Source organism: Microplitis mediator, chromosome 5 (genome assembly GCF_029852145.1).
Source record: "Microplitis mediator isolate UGA2020A chromosome 5, iyMicMedi2.1, whole genome shotgun sequence".
In the NCBI taxonomy this organism is placed as follows: domain Eukaryota; kingdom Metazoa; phylum Arthropoda; class Insecta; order Hymenoptera; family Braconidae; genus Microplitis; species Microplitis mediator.
Genome location: NC_079973.1, coordinates 9,614,490 through 9,631,698, shown reverse-complemented (window position 1 = coordinate 9,631,698; position 17,209 = coordinate 9,614,490). Strand labels below are relative to the sequence as shown.

General features: G+C 25.7%; 4 protein-coding genes across 7 annotated transcripts; 2 read left to right on the top strand and 2 right to left on the bottom strand.

The window, feature by feature from the left end:
• Nucleotides 1-735: 735 nt before the first annotated feature.
• LOC130667559 (SH3 domain-binding glutamic acid-rich protein homolog) lies at nt 736-2,650 on the bottom strand. The gene is made up of 5 exons (XM_057469212.1): nt 2,442-2,650; nt 1,826-2,008; nt 1,589-1,741; nt 1,438-1,478; nt 736-1,360 (listed from the first exon to the last, which is right to left on the bottom strand). The coding sequence occupies exons 1-5, from the start codon at nt 2,484-2,486 to the stop codon at nt 1,195-1,197; spliced, it is 588 nt and encodes a 195-aa protein (XP_057325195.1). The 5' UTR covers nt 2,487-2,650; the 3' UTR covers nt 736-1,194.
• Nucleotides 2,651-3,054: 404 nt separating this feature from the next.
• Nucleotides 3,055-4,930, top strand: LOC130667554 (uncharacterized). The gene is made up of 5 exons (XM_057469207.1): nt 3,055-3,784; nt 3,867-3,944; nt 4,067-4,338; nt 4,421-4,598; nt 4,688-4,930. The coding sequence occupies exons 1-5, from the start codon at nt 3,307-3,309 to the stop codon at nt 4,801-4,803; spliced, it is 1,122 nt and encodes a 373-aa protein (XP_057325190.1). The 5' UTR covers nt 3,055-3,306; the 3' UTR covers nt 4,804-4,930.
• A 249-nt stretch (nt 4,931-5,179) lies between these two features.
• LOC130667800 (pre-mRNA-splicing factor CWC25 homolog) lies at nt 5,180-7,296 on the top strand. Of its 2 annotated transcripts, none has more exons than XM_057469650.1 (5): nt 5,180-5,334; nt 5,449-5,788; nt 5,861-6,024; nt 6,133-6,362; nt 6,771-7,296. In XM_057469650.1, exons 1-5 carry the CDS (start codon nt 5,317-5,319, stop codon nt 6,883-6,885), a joined length of 867 nt encoding a protein of 288 aa, XP_057325633.1. In that variant the 5' UTR covers nt 5,180-5,316; the 3' UTR covers nt 6,886-7,296. The 2 variants fall into 2 exon arrangements, with proteins under 2 accessions (XP_057325633.1, XP_057325632.1); XM_057469649.1 differs by having other exon boundaries at nt 6,103-6,362.
• LOC130667799 (probable phosphorylase b kinase regulatory subunit beta) lies at nt 6,793-15,316 on the bottom strand. 3 transcript variants are annotated; one of them, XM_057469645.1, is made up of 18 exons: nt 15,147-15,316; nt 14,951-15,060; nt 12,535-12,670; nt 12,124-12,331; nt 11,696-12,052; nt 11,420-11,617; nt 10,903-11,041; nt 10,543-10,823; nt 10,388-10,402; nt 9,875-10,105; nt 9,506-9,809; nt 9,297-9,439; nt 8,751-8,883; nt 8,539-8,681; nt 8,250-8,452; nt 8,026-8,163; nt 7,722-7,962; nt 6,793-7,655 (listed from the first exon to the last, which is right to left on the bottom strand). In XM_057469645.1, exons 1-18 carry the CDS (start codon nt 15,182-15,184, stop codon nt 7,371-7,373), a joined length of 3,303 nt encoding a protein of 1,100 aa, XP_057325628.1. In that variant the 5' UTR covers nt 15,185-15,316; the 3' UTR covers nt 6,793-7,370. The 3 variants fall into 3 exon arrangements, with proteins under 3 accessions (XP_057325628.1, XP_057325629.1, XP_057325631.1); XM_057469646.1 differs by lacking the exon at nt 10,388-10,402; XM_057469648.1 differs by lacking the exons at nt 14,951-15,060; nt 15,147-15,316 and adding an exon at nt 12,789-13,404.
• Nucleotides 15,317-17,209: the final 1,893 nt, after the last annotated feature.

Here is a 17,209-nt window from a genome sequence, read left to right as displayed (position 1 = left end):
ATTTTGTGTGAATTAATCAATAAACAAATATTTAAAATTTCTATTACATCTCATTGTTTCTAGCAATAGGGATATCTAACAGCCATTGATTATGTCAATTATCTTTTTGTATAAATATCAAAATATTCATCCAAATCAGGTAAAAATGGTCAAATTTTTATACTTGATTATTTTTTATCAATTTTTTACAAATGCTTATATTGATATTTTGTTATAAATTTAAATAATATTTTATTATTTATATTTTTTAGCTTGAAAGTTATAAATGAAAGTTTTTAAAACAGAGAAAACAGATAAGTAATATATGATTGCGATGTGAAAGTACACTAGATATTTTAAGTCCAAGTACTTTAAAAGTATTTTAATATAAAACACTTGGATTTACAATGAAACAACTGTCTTTCTCTTCTTATCTTTAAAATAATAAAAGCTACAAATTTGATAAGTTTTAATCTTAACAAATATTACCTAAGTAATTAAATATTTCAAAGTTTTCAAATTCATATTTATGGTTGTATTTTATAAAAATAAGTTAATCGACAAATCTGATTTGATCCTAATCGGAAAACCATAAATGTATGTGTAGATATATATTTATTTAAATTATCAAAATAAAATGTATTTTAACCATAAAAAATTCTTAAAATATTATTTAACTTGATCTCATCATACAAATTTTGATTTACATTTTTAAAAAATCATTAATTTATTTGAATAATCTAATAATGCGATAAACCATGATATTGAAAAAAAAAAAAATTTTTTTTCTAATTTTATTTTATTCATAACTTAGTTTAATTTTTATACTTATAATTGAATATAATTAATATTTACTCACTAAGATAAGTAAAATCAATTTTGTCAACGTATAATAAATATATATAGTATAAAAAAAATTTAAATAAAATTATTTAGATAGATTAAAATTAAAAAAAAAGTTGATTATTTAAATTAACGATAATTTTTTGTTACATCTAACAAATTTTATATAGCATCATTGTGCTTGATTGCACTTATAAAACTTTATTTAGCCCATATATTACTTATTGGCAGTAAGTAGTTTACACTTGATTGTAAAGAGTAATTAAATAGATTAAGCAAAAACAGAAAATATTTACCACCGGGATTGTAAATCCTAAATTATGAAAAATAAAACTATTACTTAAATAAGTTACCGACAAGGCAATTCATTACTTATTCTTCTTGTTCTTCATCATCTGATTTCTGATTATTATTTCCAATTTCATCCATTTGATCCATATCTTCTGCTACTGATTTATTTGATTCATCTACATCAGATGATTTTAATTTTTCTAAATCATTATCATCAGTTATTGGAGTTTCTCTCTCATCTATTTCACTAAAAAATGATTTAATGATTATCTGTTTCACTTTAATTAAGGTTTCCTGTAATTTATGTTATAATTTTAAAATTACCTTCCTGAATGTACATTACTTATTTCTTTATCCATAGAAATCTAGAAATTTTTTAAAAATGAGATTTATTATTTAAGTTAATAATAAAAATAATTTTTTAACGGAAAAAAATTTTTTTTTTCAATTAAAAAAAAAAGATTTATGTAACTACCTCTCGACTGGATGAGTTTCTACTGTGTTTGACATTATTACTCGAAATATTATTTTCTTCAATATTATCATCGGCCGAATCATCAAGAGGAATAATTTTAAGGAATTTTTCTAATTCATCAATTTCATTCGCTAAATCAAAATCTTCATAATCCTATAAAAATAATAAGGAATAACAATTACATTTTAATTAGATTATTGTATATATATATATATTTGAGAATCAAAATTAATTTACCCCACAATAGTCTTCTTCATTAAATATTTGAGGAGGTAATGGATATTTACTGTCTTTTGGATTAGCATTAGTCTGCATGTATTCTTTATCATCTTCCTTACCAGGTTCTGTGATATCAATTATTTCATACTCAACATTTTTACTGTCTAAAATCATAAGTACTCGTTGTTGTCTTTTTTTTACCTGTTAAATATATAATATAGCTTGTTATTATATAAAATAAATTTAATTTAATAATAATTTACAGAAATAAAATAAATATATATATAATACATATGAAAATTTAATAAATTTTTTTACTGACTGCCAATTAGTCATTTTACATAAAAAGTTTACGAGAATTTTACCAACTCAAAACATAACACATAATATATATTGTTGCAAAGTAAGTATTTATTTAAAACAATGTAATGTTTAAATTTGGAACTTAAAAGAATAAATAATCTAATTAAAAAAAATTTACAACAATAAAAATTAATCAAATTGTAATTTGATACACCTGATGGCGCGTAGAGATCAAGAAACGTCATAAAAGTTAACAATTTATCCAAGAGTTGCACTATCCGAAGTCCATTTTTATTCTTAAACTTGAATTTTTAAAAAAATCATTACTTACTTCTTTATTACCGCTAATTCCTGATATATACACTTTTACAACCATTTTTATTTTTTTTTTTTAATATTTAATTTATTATTATATTACTGTCAACCGGCACTAAAAAAATATCTAATAAGTTAGGCTTACAGACTTTCACATTCACATACATATATATATATATATGTATATATACTTTAGAGTTGAATGATAATCGAATGACTTGTTTCACTGCGCAGTCTCGTCGTTCGCATACGAAAAGTTTCATACAAATGAATTCATGGACGAATTTTTTCTCTAATCAAATCGAGAACAATAAATAAGAGTCCTCATTGGTGAAAACGGCCCTAATTTTTTATCTTAAAAATATTGAATGCGTGATAGGTACATTGTTTTAGTAAAAAAATTACTAATTAAAAATTTTCTAACTAAAAAATTGTGTATAGTAAAAATGTGTAAGAATATTTAAAAAACAATTTAATAATTTGCACACTAAAATTTATTTGTAATCGATTAATTTATAAAATAATTTTAATTTTAAAAACAAGAATACACAACCTGTGTATAATAACAAAATAAAATTAAATGCCTAATGCAAATAAATGAATGGATAATTTTTAAAAAAATGGTAAACTATAAACAAAAAATCAGTTGGGAATTTTAACTTTTGTTTGAACACAAACAATATAGCTGGTTTAACCTCTCTCATATGCTAATAATATTTTCCTTTAATGTTAGATGAATGTCATTTCCCTCAATACTAAAATTAAATAAATGTCATTCTGAACTACAATAGTGGATAGTGAAAAATTTTTTTATAATTATTGCTCAATTTAGTTAAAAAAACTCATCTAAAAATACTAATAAAGGAAAAACAAATATAAATATGGAATCAGGAATTTTATCTGATGATTCTCAATTTAATTTTGACATGATACAACAACAATTGCATAATAATAAACAAATATCGCTATTGGTAAAATTAAAAAACTGGGTTTTGAAAAATTTTTCGGTTTTAAAAAAAGAAGTAGTTAATGATTTGCTCATTATATTAAGAGAAGAAGGATATCCTGATATTCCTTGTAACGTAGAAAATTTGATAACTTTAGAATTTTCAATTAATTCTACATCAAGTCACACAAAGAAAGTAAATAAACCAAACTCGTCGATAATAAATCCTGAAGACTACCAGCATACCTCAATATTTATTAAAAATGAGTTATCAGAATCATGGATAAACGACCAAGTTGATGAGTTTGATTCTAACAACAGTCATAATAAAAGAAAGGATTATGATCAATTAGTATTAAATGGTGAAGAAATTCAACCAGACGCTTTTATTGATGTATCACCAGATTTTTCAGGTAAATTTATCTGGAAAAAAGTTGTTTTTTAAATTTTAATATAGGAAATAATTAAAAAAAAAAAAAAATAACTTTGTTGCAGAAAATATGAGTAACTCAAGAGAACAATTATCTGATAAAGATTGTATGCATTCATTGTCAGAAAGAGCTACAAGTGAAAGTAATTATTTAAAATATGATGATAGAGTAAACGCTAATACAATTTTTTTTTTTATATAGAAAATGAAATAAATTTTGACGCCGAAAATTGTAAAATTACGTTACTAAATAATTTTTTTTCAGCAAAGTTATACACTCTAATAAAGGGAGATTTACTAAAAATGGAAACTAGATGGTCACAAAAATTGGAATCAACGAAACGTAGTTTATTGTGTGATATTGTCAAAAAATATGAAGATTTAAGAAACAATTTGAATTTGTCATCACGGACATTAGGTACAAGTCTAATAGATGACAAAGAAATATTAGGTGTTAAATTACCATTTACCACTGTTGAAAGTTTTTGTGAATTTGATAAATCAATTGGAGATAATCCTGAGAAAGAAATAGCAATGGTATAAAAAATAAAATAATATTCTAATATTGATAAAATATATAGTATGTAATTGTTTAATTTATTTTTGGGATATATTACAGAAATCTTTAATGACCAATTTATGCTTTGGGGCATCACACGTGAGTGCAAGTATTGGCTGTATATTATCAGCATTTCTAACAAGAGATTTACAAATGCAATACAGTGCTTGTGGTAAAAAAATCCGTGGCGTCCAGAAACTAAATTTTGGTGATACACACACGTTTCAATATGTCAAAGGTAAAAAAATTAAAATCTCTAATAAATTTTTTTTAAAACAAACATCCAATAAGCTGTTGTAAAAAAAAATAATAATTTTTTATTTCAAGATGTTTTAAGAGAGAAACATGAATTAGGTGATGCGGAAATCATTTCAAAAACAAGCAGATGGTTTGCTGGTGCTGGTGATCGAGATGGTGGAAGAAAAAAAAGAAAATTTAAATAATATAATTTAAAAAATCTAATAATTAACTATCAATTTTTATTTTTAAATTATTCTATAATTTTAAACCATTGGCTTACAAAATAATATGTTCACTTGTTAAAGATAAATGATAATCAATTGAATAAAAAAATTAAAAAAAAAAAGTTTTATTTTCAAATTCAATTTCCTTACGGCTATCTTTTAAGTTTTTTTTTTTAAATAGGTTTTATCATCATATGTACTTAAAAATTAAAATATTTTTTTTTTAACAATTAATTAATAAAAGAAAATCGATTAATCGATTTTTAAAAACATCTCGAGAAAAAGAATACCTGCAATATTCGATTAATCGATTTATTTTGCCCTCTCCAGAAAAGACTAGACCTAACTAGCTTACTATACTATACTACTCATTTCGCTCATTACTCATAACCATCATAACAGTGTTATGATAACACTAGATTGTGAATTTGTTATTGTATGTATTAATTTAGTCTCTCTCAAGTGTTAAGTTATTAAATATAATTTTTAAAAATGGGTGGTGGAGATCTTGTAAGTATATTTAATATTTTTTTTTTATGATAGATAATATTTAGCGATAATTGTATGACAAAAATATTAAATATATAACCTGAAAAAAAAATACTGTAATAAAATAATTTTTAGAATTTAAAAAAATCATGGCATCCTTCAACAATGAAAAATATAGAAAAAGTTTGGAAAGCTCAACAACAAGACAGTCAAGAGAAAAAAAAAATTGCCGAGTTAAAAAGAGATATAGAAATGGAACGTGATAAAGAAGGTCTAACAAGGTATGCAATGGAGCAAGGAATTATTGAGAAAAAAGATGATAAAAAGCTTGATTGGATGTACAAAGGACCTCAGCAGTCTATTAATCGTGAGGATTATTTGACAGGGAAAAAAATTGATAAAACTTTTGAGCAATTTGTTCAAGCAGAAAAGAATACTGAACGTAATAGATTACCTAGTAATCATGTGGAACATGGTATGTCTTTTCACAAAAACTTATTATAAATTTGATAGACGTAAAAATTTTTATTACTTTTTTCTTTTTTAGAGTGTGTACCACCATCATTAAGATTCTTTTCGGGAAACGAGCAGGTTGATTTGGCAAAAAAGTTGCAAGAAGATCCTCTGTATGCTATTAAAAAAAAAGAAATGGAATCAAAGAGTAAACTTTTAAAAAATCCTGTAAAACTTAAGAAATTACAAGAACTTGTAGTAAGTATTGTAATAAAAAATAATTAACAAATTTTATATAACTTGTAAAAAAAAGAAAAATAATAATTTATATTATAGAGTAATAATAAATTAAGTTCATCATCACAGCATAAATCATCAAGAAATGATAAGGATTCAGATAGATCGAAAAAAGACAAAAGTCGACGTCAACCTCAGAAAAAAACAATGCTTTCGGATAAAGAAAAATTAAAACGTTTAAAAGAAATGATGGCTAATGCGTCTTGGCGTGAAAAAGAACGTAAGAAAAATATTAAACGTTATAAAGATCAAGAAAAAATAGAACCATCTGATAAAACTTACAACAATGATTTTATAAGGTAATTTTTAAATAATAACCCATTTTTTCGGATTTTTAAAAAAATAATCATTTTATTCATTTTTCTTACATTGGATTTTTAAATAATAATATATTTTATTTTTTTGAAATAACACTTTTCAAGAATATTTTATACCATTGCAGAAAAAACTATGAGACATTAGAAATTTTTTAAACCATTTGCTTTAGGTTTCATGATCCCTAATAATTGCCATTAGTTTTTTTTTATGAGACTGAAATTTATGTTTGAATATATTTTTTATATACTCTATCCTACATACAAAAATCTTTAAAATTATCTATATTTTCACCAATTTAATGACAAGACCTCCATAAATTTATATATTTACTTATTGATTAAGTTACTAAGATGTATTAATGTATTTTGTTTTATTTTTTTCATTTTTAGAAAAGAACTTGCTAAAGCAGCAGAAGTAGGAACAGTTGCTTCAAGAATAAAATCAAACATTAACAACATTCAACGATCTGAACGAACTATGAATACGAATTTCGCTAAACGATAACAATATAGATTAATTGATAATCTAAATAGTTGATAGAAAAAATAATTTTTATACACTCTATAATAAAAATATAATTTGCACAAATAATTGAAATAAAATGCAAGTATAATTATATTTTTATCTTTTTGACGTAAGAATTTAAAATTGAAACGAAAACAGGACGTGAGTGCTGCGAAAAACATTTAAATTCGATTATTCGTTCGAAAGTTATCGTGAACTATTGAAATCGACGAGTTTCAAGAAATTAAACATACCATCATACTAAATGATTAAAAAAAAATTTGGATCTGTAATAAATTTACATCGTAAAAATAAATTTATATTTATTTTTCGTCGATTTTCAACTTGAAATTAACTTAATATTTATGTATTTTTAATTTTAGGATAAATATATATAGATTATTATGTATACATGGCACAAAATTAAATATTATTTAAATAATTACACAATATATAAAATATAATAAATTTTTAGTTGGTAAAAATTATGTAACATTGCACATTTCCTGGGGCTCATCTAGAAGATTTGATGGATCAATTGTAGTTGTCATACAACCTCCTGTCAAAACATTATTTACAACCGCTCTAGCCAGATATCCAGTAGTAACTGAATAATGAGCAGCAAAAAATGAATTCATATCAGTTTGTTCTAATTCATGATCTTTGCAATACATAATGAATGCATCTTCAATTAATTTATTTAAATCTAATTTTTGACTAAAACTCAGCTCTGGATTTCGTAACAATATAGTTGATACAATATTCAATAACTGAAATAAATTTAATAATTATTAGATAGTTATAATAATATTAACATACTTAATTATATTTTATACCTCAACAACAATTTGCCGGTACTCAGGCAATTGTATGTGATGGAGAATCGATTCGACAAGCAGAGCAAATGTCAATTCTGAACGTGTCATAACAGATAAAGTTGGTTGCTGCGGTAATTCTTGTCCATTAACTCTGATACCGCCTGGACATCGAATCAAAACTTCCCATACTTGATTATAAAAATGAGCTGGAACTCTGCATAGACTTCCTTCAATTTTTCTTCGCATAATTACTGTTAAACTAAAAATTTTATTAAAATATAATTATTCCGTAATAATGATAAAAAAATATTATTTTTTATACTTCTCAGCAGTAGCCCAGTCTCTAACAGTTAAAACTTTTATTAAAATTTGTCGGATTTCATATGGGCTATAATTTTCAATAACTTTTGATTTTTTTTCAGATACTTCAAGATAAAGTCGCATAGCTTCTAAAACCCATCTGAAAATTATATTTCATAAATATGCAGTCATAACGATAAATAATTTATTCAATAAAAAATAAATAAAAGAAAAAAATCTAAATACCCTATACGAATTTTAAGTATTCCTTTAAACATAGCAGGATTTGTACCAATCAATCGTCCGCAATATAATAATACTTCTTGTTGCACGACTGCTTGTATAATATTGTAGGGTTGGATTGTTGAATACATTACAGATTGTATTTCAGCGGGTGTCATAGGTTTATCAAAAACAGTTTCTTCTTTTCCAATAACTCCGACAGTTATCTATTTAAAATTAATTAATAATATAAAAATTACATTATTGGTTGATAAATAAATTATTAATAACGACTATGTAGATCATTATTAACCTGTTTTCCTTTAACAAGAACTCCAGTAATGAAAGGACTTATACTATCGACTGTATGATTTAATAAACTACTACAATAACGCACTGCCATCCAATATCTCAAACTACCAGCCTGTTGATACAATGCTTTTAAATGATCCTCGACTGTAATGTAGTTATCATTTTTAAAATATCTCACTTGTTTTAAAAAACTTTATTGTTATTTTTAATTACCTGTCATATTATTAATCTTGTAATTAAAACCTTCTTTTTTTAATATTATTCCATAAAGTTGACATTTTGCATATAGGCCATCAGCATTTCGTATTTCATCGAGTATAACATGAGTAGGCTCTTTGGATAACATCTGAAATATAAATGTTTTTTAACTTTCTGCTAAGAAAATTGAAAATTTTTTAAAAATAGAAAAGTTATTAATTAGTGTCTGATTTTTGAAAAAAAAAAAAATAAATAAAATAACGAATTTTGATTAGGTCCAAGTTTTGAGGTCCTAGGAAACTATTGTAATTAATTTTAGTTAGAAAAAATATTTACTTTATAACAAACATTTTTTATCTTAAAGAGCTCAATTCTAGTGAAAATATGGTTTCAATTTTGAAACCTAAACAATACAACGAAAGATTCATTTTTTTAGTTAATTTATACGAAACTTTTTTAGAGTTCCTAAATAGTAATAAATTTTGAGGCTGGCCTGCAGGATAAACCGTTTTTCATATAATTTTTTAATTAAAAATTTATTTCTAAATATTTTTTACTAACTGTATAATCTTGTGTTTCTGCAGAATGAGAAAGAGTTCTTGGAACATCAGTAAGACTTTGATATCCAATATAATCATGCTTCAATTGTTTAAACTGAGTAAGTTCCATATCACTTTCCATTGAATTAACAAAATCCAAATGTTCTATGGAAAAGAAAAAAAAAAGTTCAAGTTATTGAATTATTTAAAATATAACAATGTAATAAATACCTATACACGATGATGAGATAAGATTTTGCAAACGACCGATTCTTACTTTAGTATTATCACAATATCCCTTTTTTAGCATTGCAAAAAGATCAAGCATTTCCTTGAATTGAGGATCTCTCATATGTTCTTCACGAATCAACAAACAAACTGTTGGACGTCCTGAAAGTCTCCAATACTTTCCAACAAATTGAAGTTCTGTTTTAATGTCGTCTATTAGTAAAGCCATATCGCGATATAAATAAAATTGTGATACTTCAAATATTAATGGATAACATAATACTGTCATCCCACAAACTCGATATACCTATAATATCGATTATATCTTTAATATATTCATTATTTAAACAAGATTTATTTTTTTTTTCATACTTTGCTTGTTCCTAAAGATCCAATAGGTCTTGCAGGTCTACCTTGAAGATTTAGTTTTTTATTTATCCCAAGTTTTTGATAGACCTTTATTAACTGTAATGATGATAAAATTTGTACTGGTTCAACTTCATGGGGTGTTTGAGTTTGTATTCCATAGGTAGCCATCATAGCTTGAAGTCTCATTGATTCAGCAATTAAAACTATTTGTACCACCAAATCTGTATGGGTGCCCTAAATTAAATTTTTATTCAAGTTATTATATGATTAAAAAATATTTAAAATTTAACATAAAGAAAAATATTAATAGCCATGCAAACATTTTAGCAATATAGTTTATAAAAAAACACAAAATAACATTGTTATATCGATAGAAATGCTATGGCCATTCTTCAATAAAAGTCGCAGCTAAATACATATTTAAAATTTAAAAATATTACCATTAAATTAATCGAGCAAACAATAAACTTAATTTTTAATACAACAATTTACAATCAATAACCAAATTTTACTTACAATCGTAGGTTTTGCCTGCATAAAGTTAAAAAAATTTTTTTAAATAATTTTTATTGATCAACAATTCATATAATATTAATTAATTTTAACGACAAAATATTTCTACAATGATTATTTTGTTTTTAAAAAGGAAAAAAATAATATGTAGAACTAACTTGAAAAGCAGAATATCTTCCAGCACGACGAGGTCTATTATACGACGGAAGATAACGACGGATTGGATCCAATTCATTAATATGTAATAGTCCAGATGTAAGTAATTGGGCAATAACGAACATAGCTTGATTCCATAAATATAAATTCCCTTCTTCTTCACCATTTGATGATTTAATACCACTACCTTCTACACTTGATACACGATATGTACTTCCTGGATCTTGCCTTTCAATTTCGATACTTTTTTCAGGTACATAGTAGTACATTGGAATTACAGGATCTTAAAATTATATAAATAACATTGACGTGGATAAAAAATTTATTTTTAGCTTACTAACTTTAAAAATATATAAATTTACCACCGACTGCATCTTTATGAATTAGTCCTTTCAATAAATTACAGTATTCTTCAACTTGCTCTGGCACTGATTTAAAGACTCCATCAATTATCATAAATATATAAAACAATGGCCATTCACATTCTATTTTATCAAAATCCTAAATTTAATTATTAATTATTTTAACGGTGTAATTTAATATGCCAAAGTTTGAAAAACTATTAAAAATTTTAATGATTTTTGGCTTCTGGATGATAACTACAGATAAATTTTCTGTCGACATTTTGTAAACGTTTGAGCCTGCATCATTATATGTATTTATAATTCAAATTTTAATTAGAGAAAAAGTTATTTTATTATTTATTTCTTTTACGAGTAGCCCTATGGTGTACCAAAATTATCATAATAAAAAAAAGACAGCTAATACTTATGAATTCAATGTCTAAAGTTTGATTTATTCGGGATAACAATTTAGAAGCTCAAACTTATTAAAATAAAATTAATATCTTAATGAAGTAAATTAAACAAAAATTTTTACCTTTATTTCACCGGATTTATAAAACCGACGTTTACTATCTTCAATTACTGTTTTATAACCATCACGACTAAATCGCTTAAAACCATAAGAGCCTTTTAATTTTCTCGTTATATTATTTTTTGTTTCATTGTATAAAAACTCTTCATGCGTAGCAAAAGCTGGAAATGAAATAGTGGACAATAATGCTGCATCCACACTCTAAATAAAAAAGAAAAAAAGCTTTTTAATAAAGAAAAAAAAGTTTTTTAAAAAATAAAATTATTTTTTTTTTTTTACTTTTGAAGTAGATTCTCTTGGAAGCATTGTTTCAAAAATACTTCTGTTACGATTATGTGCATCAATATCAACGTATACAACTGACCACGAAGCACCTTTTTCACCAAACAAATTGCATCCATTAATTGCTTCCAAAGCACTTTTAGCCATTCCAATAGAGCTAGCGTGAATTTCAGGAGTTCCATCATTATAACGACTTCCTCTTTCCCACATTCCATAATCTGGTGTTCTATATGCTCTTTCTACATAATATACAAGATTTTGTACAAATGCTACCTCATCTTGAGTATAAATTATTTGTAAACCGGATGATATCATTTGTACCAAAAATATTAAATACAGAGAAACAACATCAATCTGTAAATTAAAATAAATATTTTTATTCTAAAAAAAAACTATAATATATAAATTTTACTGCGATAACTTACTTGCAAATGAAAATAATTTTCATCATTAAAAATTTCATTTCCAGTATCTAAATGAAATTTACAGTGTAAAGCATGACGATTGCATTGATTTAATTTAAACATTTCGATACGATCAGATTGTCTTATCCAACATTCCAAAATACCTCTCATACATTTAACTGCAGATTGTCCGAGATCGTGAGATTTCCCTCTGTCATCATCAATACGCCTGTCAAATAATTATTATATAGTGGTAAAAAAATATTTTGTAATAACTATTGAATTCGTAGGAAATAGGAATCCTATTTCCTACGAATTCAATAGTTATTATTAAGTATGGACACGAATGTCAGTATATATTTTGTAATATATGTAACTTTGCTATAATTTCATAATTTTTTTTTTTTTTTTTTCGAATTTAAAAATCAATACCTATACGCTTGATATAAACTCCAGATTGAAGCAGCACAATAAATACTTTCTCTAACACTTCCAACTGTTTTGTCATTTGATACTTGTGGAAATAAACCAGTAATACAACTTTGATAGCGTAAAATTTGTCGTTTTACTATTAAAAAAAAATTAATTAATTACAAAATTTACTCAGATTAATGATAAAAAATAAGTATATTATAATTAGATATAACTTAAAAAAAAATTTTCGTCAAATGTGAGTTAATACTCACAATCTAAATTTCACGGATTTTTTTGTCAATCTCAAAAATTTACACTTGAATTATAACATCACGGTGTAAGAAAATATATTGCTACCGATATAGCACCACATATTGTTAAATATTTTATTAGATGTACATAGAAAATATTATTAGAGTTTGTTACTCAAAGATTTTCATTTGAAATCCGAAGTGACATTTTATTGAAATTATTTTCTATTATTTCGAAAAAATTGTTAAATTTTGTATTCTTTTAACTGTTTTTAAACTAATTTCGTATGACTTTTTTTATCTAACTACAATTTCTTTTTTTCCATGTTGAGTTGCTATGTTCTGTAATCAACTTGAAATGAACGATTTATACAATTATTATTATTTTTTTCTTTTATTGAAAAACTAAAATGCCCACATTAGAGTATGTTATTTCAGAGTTAATTTTTTTCTTTACTTCTGCTTCGTCGTACATACAATAATAGACATCTTATGTCCATTTTTAGCTCGTAATTGATGATTATTTAGTTTCATGCAATATTATGAGTTGAACGGCTTATTTTTTCGTAAAAATTCATTATTAAATGATTGCAACAGCTTAATTATTGATTTCTCAAAAACAAAAAAAAAAAAATATCTGAAAAAAAATTTTGTATGATAATATTTATAAGCAATACGATTTTTGTGATATTATAATATATGTTATTTCATGTCAAATTAACGAATTTTATTTTCGACCATTTCCTGTGTGATTGATTTTTGGAAATGTTATTTTATCAGTTGAAAGAAACCCATCTACATCTTTAGTCTTTTATCGTAAGCTATACTTAAGTTACCGATCTTCAACACGAAATCAACCAAAATAATATTTAAATATTTTTAGCATTGACAAGATAAATGATGTTTTTAAATAATAGGTCATTTTTCTATTTTTCAAATGTATTTTCTGAAAAAATATTCTTTAAAAAACTATTCAATGCAGCTTTGGCCTAATTTAACTGGAGTAATAGATTTTCATTCAATACGATAATTAGGAATTTGAATAAAAAAGAAAAAAAAATTGACAGAATTCTAGATTTAGAAAAAAAACATCATTTTTAGCCACTTGCGAAAATAATAAAGTGTTTGATTAAAAAAAAAAAAAAAAACATTTTCAACTTTTCGCTATGAAAACCAATAATTGCATTAAAAGTCAAGTTATGGACTTCGATACGATTTTCGAAAATTGAGTTTTCATAAGATCTCAACGTTTTAAAGTCCTAGGAAGCTATGAGGGAGTCGTACAGTCGTGCGAATAATTTGAACTTACGTATTATTTGTATCGAATCGAAACAAACTATTCGATTTGAACTTTGAATCAAATGATTCGAATTATTCGTAAAGCTTAGAATAATTAGAAAATTTCCGAATTCAAATTGCAATATGTTTTTCAATAATTCAAACTTTTGTCAGAGGTCAAAAGAGCTTAAACACGAATCTACTAAAAAATTACTTTTGATTATTTTAAAAAACTAAGCTCTCCATTAAATAAAAATTGAATATTTGAAAGCTGATTGGAATTTTCTCGAAAACTTTCGAATAATTCGAGTTATTCGATTCAATAGGAACACGATTTGCACACCCCTAGTGTGTGTATGTAAACTAATTTTTGTTTGACGCGTCTGACGATATCTTTGGAACAAATTAACCGATTTGAACGTACTTACCAAGACTTAGATCTGATTAGATTTTCAAGTCGATTGGCTGAGTAGTTTACGCGTTATTTGAAAAATAAAAGACAAAAAAATTTTTCTTTTTAGAATTTTGATGCATAACTGTTGAACCGCTTGATCAATTGGCCTCAAAATTAAATCCAAATCAAGTCTCAAACATTCCTTTTGATTGCCGCAAAGTACGTGCAAATCAGCCGATAACTTTAAAAGATTTCGTCGTATAAAAATGACTTTTTTTTTAATTGAAGAGAAAAACGATAGCAAAGCTTTGATATACTGTGCAAGTAGTGCAACAAGGATAGTTAGTACTGTCTGCAGGTCTGTTCACTTGAAGGCGAAAGAGGATAAAGTGAAAAATTTTCTTAATTGGAGATATTTGGATCTCACCAGCGTATATGGTTTAAAAATCAGATTGTAAAATCAGCGATAATTTTTGATAAATAAAAATAAAAATAGACATATAATACTTACTTATTCCATAATAAAAATCTAGTTGTTTAACCGTATCTTCATAATTAGAAATTTTTAAAAACATGTCAATGTCAAAATCATAAACACTTCCTTGTCGAGTATTGAATGACCTTGAAAGTGAAATAAAAGTCATTACTGCGATTTAATGTTATATTAAAATAAATTAAAATGACATTATGTAATTTAGCTTTTATACTTTTTAGTATTTATCGGAGATATTTCAACGGAAGTCATAATTATTGCTTATTTACAAAATTACAATAAAAAAACATAAACTTGAATAAGGTTAAAAATTATTATTGTTTCTATTGGTTAAAATGACAAAGTGAGCAAAGTGAATATTGGTTCGATCCCCATGTGGTCACGGGGCACGGGAGAAAAAATGGTAATTTCGGCCAAAATCCCGCATGCGCAGGGTAATTTACCAAATGCTCTGAAATCTGATCGTATACCCCCGTGCTCCCATGCCTCCCCCATGCTTGTCTTGTATTGACAACTGAATACATTTTGTTGGAATACTTCCACGCTTTTGTTTTCAATCAGAAAATAATTTTTTTTTTTTTTTCAGAATCCTTCACCAACCCTTTATTCTCTTACCAAAGCTGGATATTTAAATATTCCCGGGCAAATTAACCCAGATTGTTAGTGACTTAATTAATCCACCTCCCGATAGGTAGAGGACATAACAATTGTTTAGATGTTACCGTGTTTTGTCGGAAATAATCTCTAACAGCACAGTTTGCTTTAGCAGCAAAAATTTACTTACAAAAGTTTCCTTGAATTTTTCGTCAAATTTCCGTCAACTTCGGACTTTTCCGTTTTTTACGACAATTTATATACAACTTGCTACACAATTTGACGTAAATTTACTACCTGAATTGGAATGCAAATTCGCTTGAAAAGTTGACTATAAAAAATTTTTCGTCAATTTTCAGGCAAATTTCCAAATCAATTTATTGTTAATTTTACTTGAAAATTGTAATCCTGATAGCCACCTTAACTGCAAATTAACTTCAAGTTACTGCCGTATTCTGAAGCCAGTATAAAGTCAAGTGTTGGACAGCAAGCAGTTACCTTTAAATTGACAGTAAATTGTCTGTAACTTGAATTCAATTCAACTACAAGTGTTACTGTCAGACAATGACGTTAAGTTGATTTAAAGTTTCACTTGAAATTGACGGCAACTTTTTCTGTCAAATTATATTCAGATGACGGCAGTTGATTTGCATCAACTTGCGCGCAAGTATGCATCCAGCCAAGGCTTGCCAGAAACGTGTCGTTAAGGATCAGCCGTACCTAACGAAATTTCGAATTTAAGAATTCTAATTACTTTTTGAATATTGATGGGACTCGGATGATGAAAATCTTCCGAGGAAATTCGTATTCTGCTTTTAGTCGGAAGCTAAGAAAATTGCTGTTATAATAATTATATAATAAATAAAGGCTAGAATCCATACAGCGCAAATTCATAAAGTTTATTGCATACACACTAAGAACGAAAAGAATAATAACAAGTGTCGATGAGCAATATGATAAATTAAAGCTGTGGAAATTAAGCACTAGACTAGAATACTCGGAGTTATGCTTCTTCTTCAAACTTATTAATTATATGATAGTTTCCCCGGACTTACTTGGGTCAATAGATTTCATTATACCTAAACAAGGGCTTAGACAAACTCGATTAGTAAATGTTCCAATCACTGGGAAAAATTATGTGAAACATTGCCCCAAATTTAAACTCCTAAACACGGTGAATAAACACTCCGAAAACTTAAACTATTTTGGTGGTATTCTTACCAATTTTAAGTCAGCAGTTAAAGCTCTTGTGAAAAATTAATAATTATATAAATTATTTAGGTGTATTAATATGCCAATAATTCTAAGTGTAATTTTCTAATTTTCTTTTTACCTATGTATTGAAAACAATCCAAAGCATCTGTATGTATCACTTGTAAATTGCAGAAATGCGTTAAATAAATAAATAAATAAAAAAAAAATAATTAGAATTCTTAAATTCGAGATTTCGTTAGGTGCGGTCCAGCTTTAAATTAACCGCAAATTTTTCTTTACAACTGTTGCTGTTAAATTGGCGGCAAATTCAGGCAGCCAATTTCCGGTAATTTCAATGTCAAATTACTGTTAATTTCAAGCTAAAGTGGCTATTAGGATAGAAAAACTCTCTGACCGGTTACTAAAACATACTATAGCATATAACTATTCTAGTAATCATGAAACCTTGAAACTTGAAACTCACTAAAC

Coding starts and splice junctions, on each gene's coding strand:
- LOC130667559 (XM_057469212.1), bottom strand. CDS start 2,486: ATGGTTGTAAAAGTGTATATATCAGGAATTAGCGGTAATAAAGAA. Junction 1,742..1,825: donor ATGAAGAAGACTATTGTGGG/GTAAATTAATTT, acceptor TTATTTTTATAG/GATTATGAAGATTTTGATTT. Junction 1,361..1,437: donor AGTAATGTACATTCAGGAAG/GTAATTTTAAAA, acceptor ATCATTTTTTAG/TGAAATAGATGAGAGAGAAA.
- LOC130667554 (XM_057469207.1), top strand. CDS start 3,307: ATGGAATCAGGAATTTTATCTGATGATTCTCAATTTAATTTTGACATG. Junction 3,785..3,866: donor TGTATCACCAGATTTTTCAG/GTAAATTTATCT, acceptor ACTTTGTTGCAG/AAAATATGAGTAACTCAAGA. Junction 3,945..4,066: donor AGAAAGAGCTACAAGTGAAA/GTAATTATTTAA, acceptor ATTTTTTTTCAG/CAAAGTTATACACTCTAATA.
- LOC130667800 (XM_057469649.1), top strand. Junction 5,789..5,860: donor TAGTAATCATGTGGAACATG/GTATGTCTTTTC, acceptor TTTCTTTTTTAG/AGTGTGTACCACCATCATTA. Junction 6,363..6,770: donor TACAACAATGATTTTATAAG/GTAATTTTTAAA, acceptor TTTCATTTTTAG/AAAAGAACTTGCTAAAGCAG.
- LOC130667799 (XM_057469645.1), bottom strand. CDS start 15,184: ATGACTTCCGTTGAAATATCTCCGATAAATACTAAAAA. Junction 12,671..14,950: donor AGATTTTTATTATGGAATAA/GTAAGTATTATA, acceptor TTTTTTTAATAG/TAAAACGACAAATTTTACGC. Junction 8,453..8,538: donor TTCTTGTTAAAGGAAAACAG/GTTAATAATGAT, acceptor AATTTTAAATAG/ATAACTGTCGGAGTTATTGG.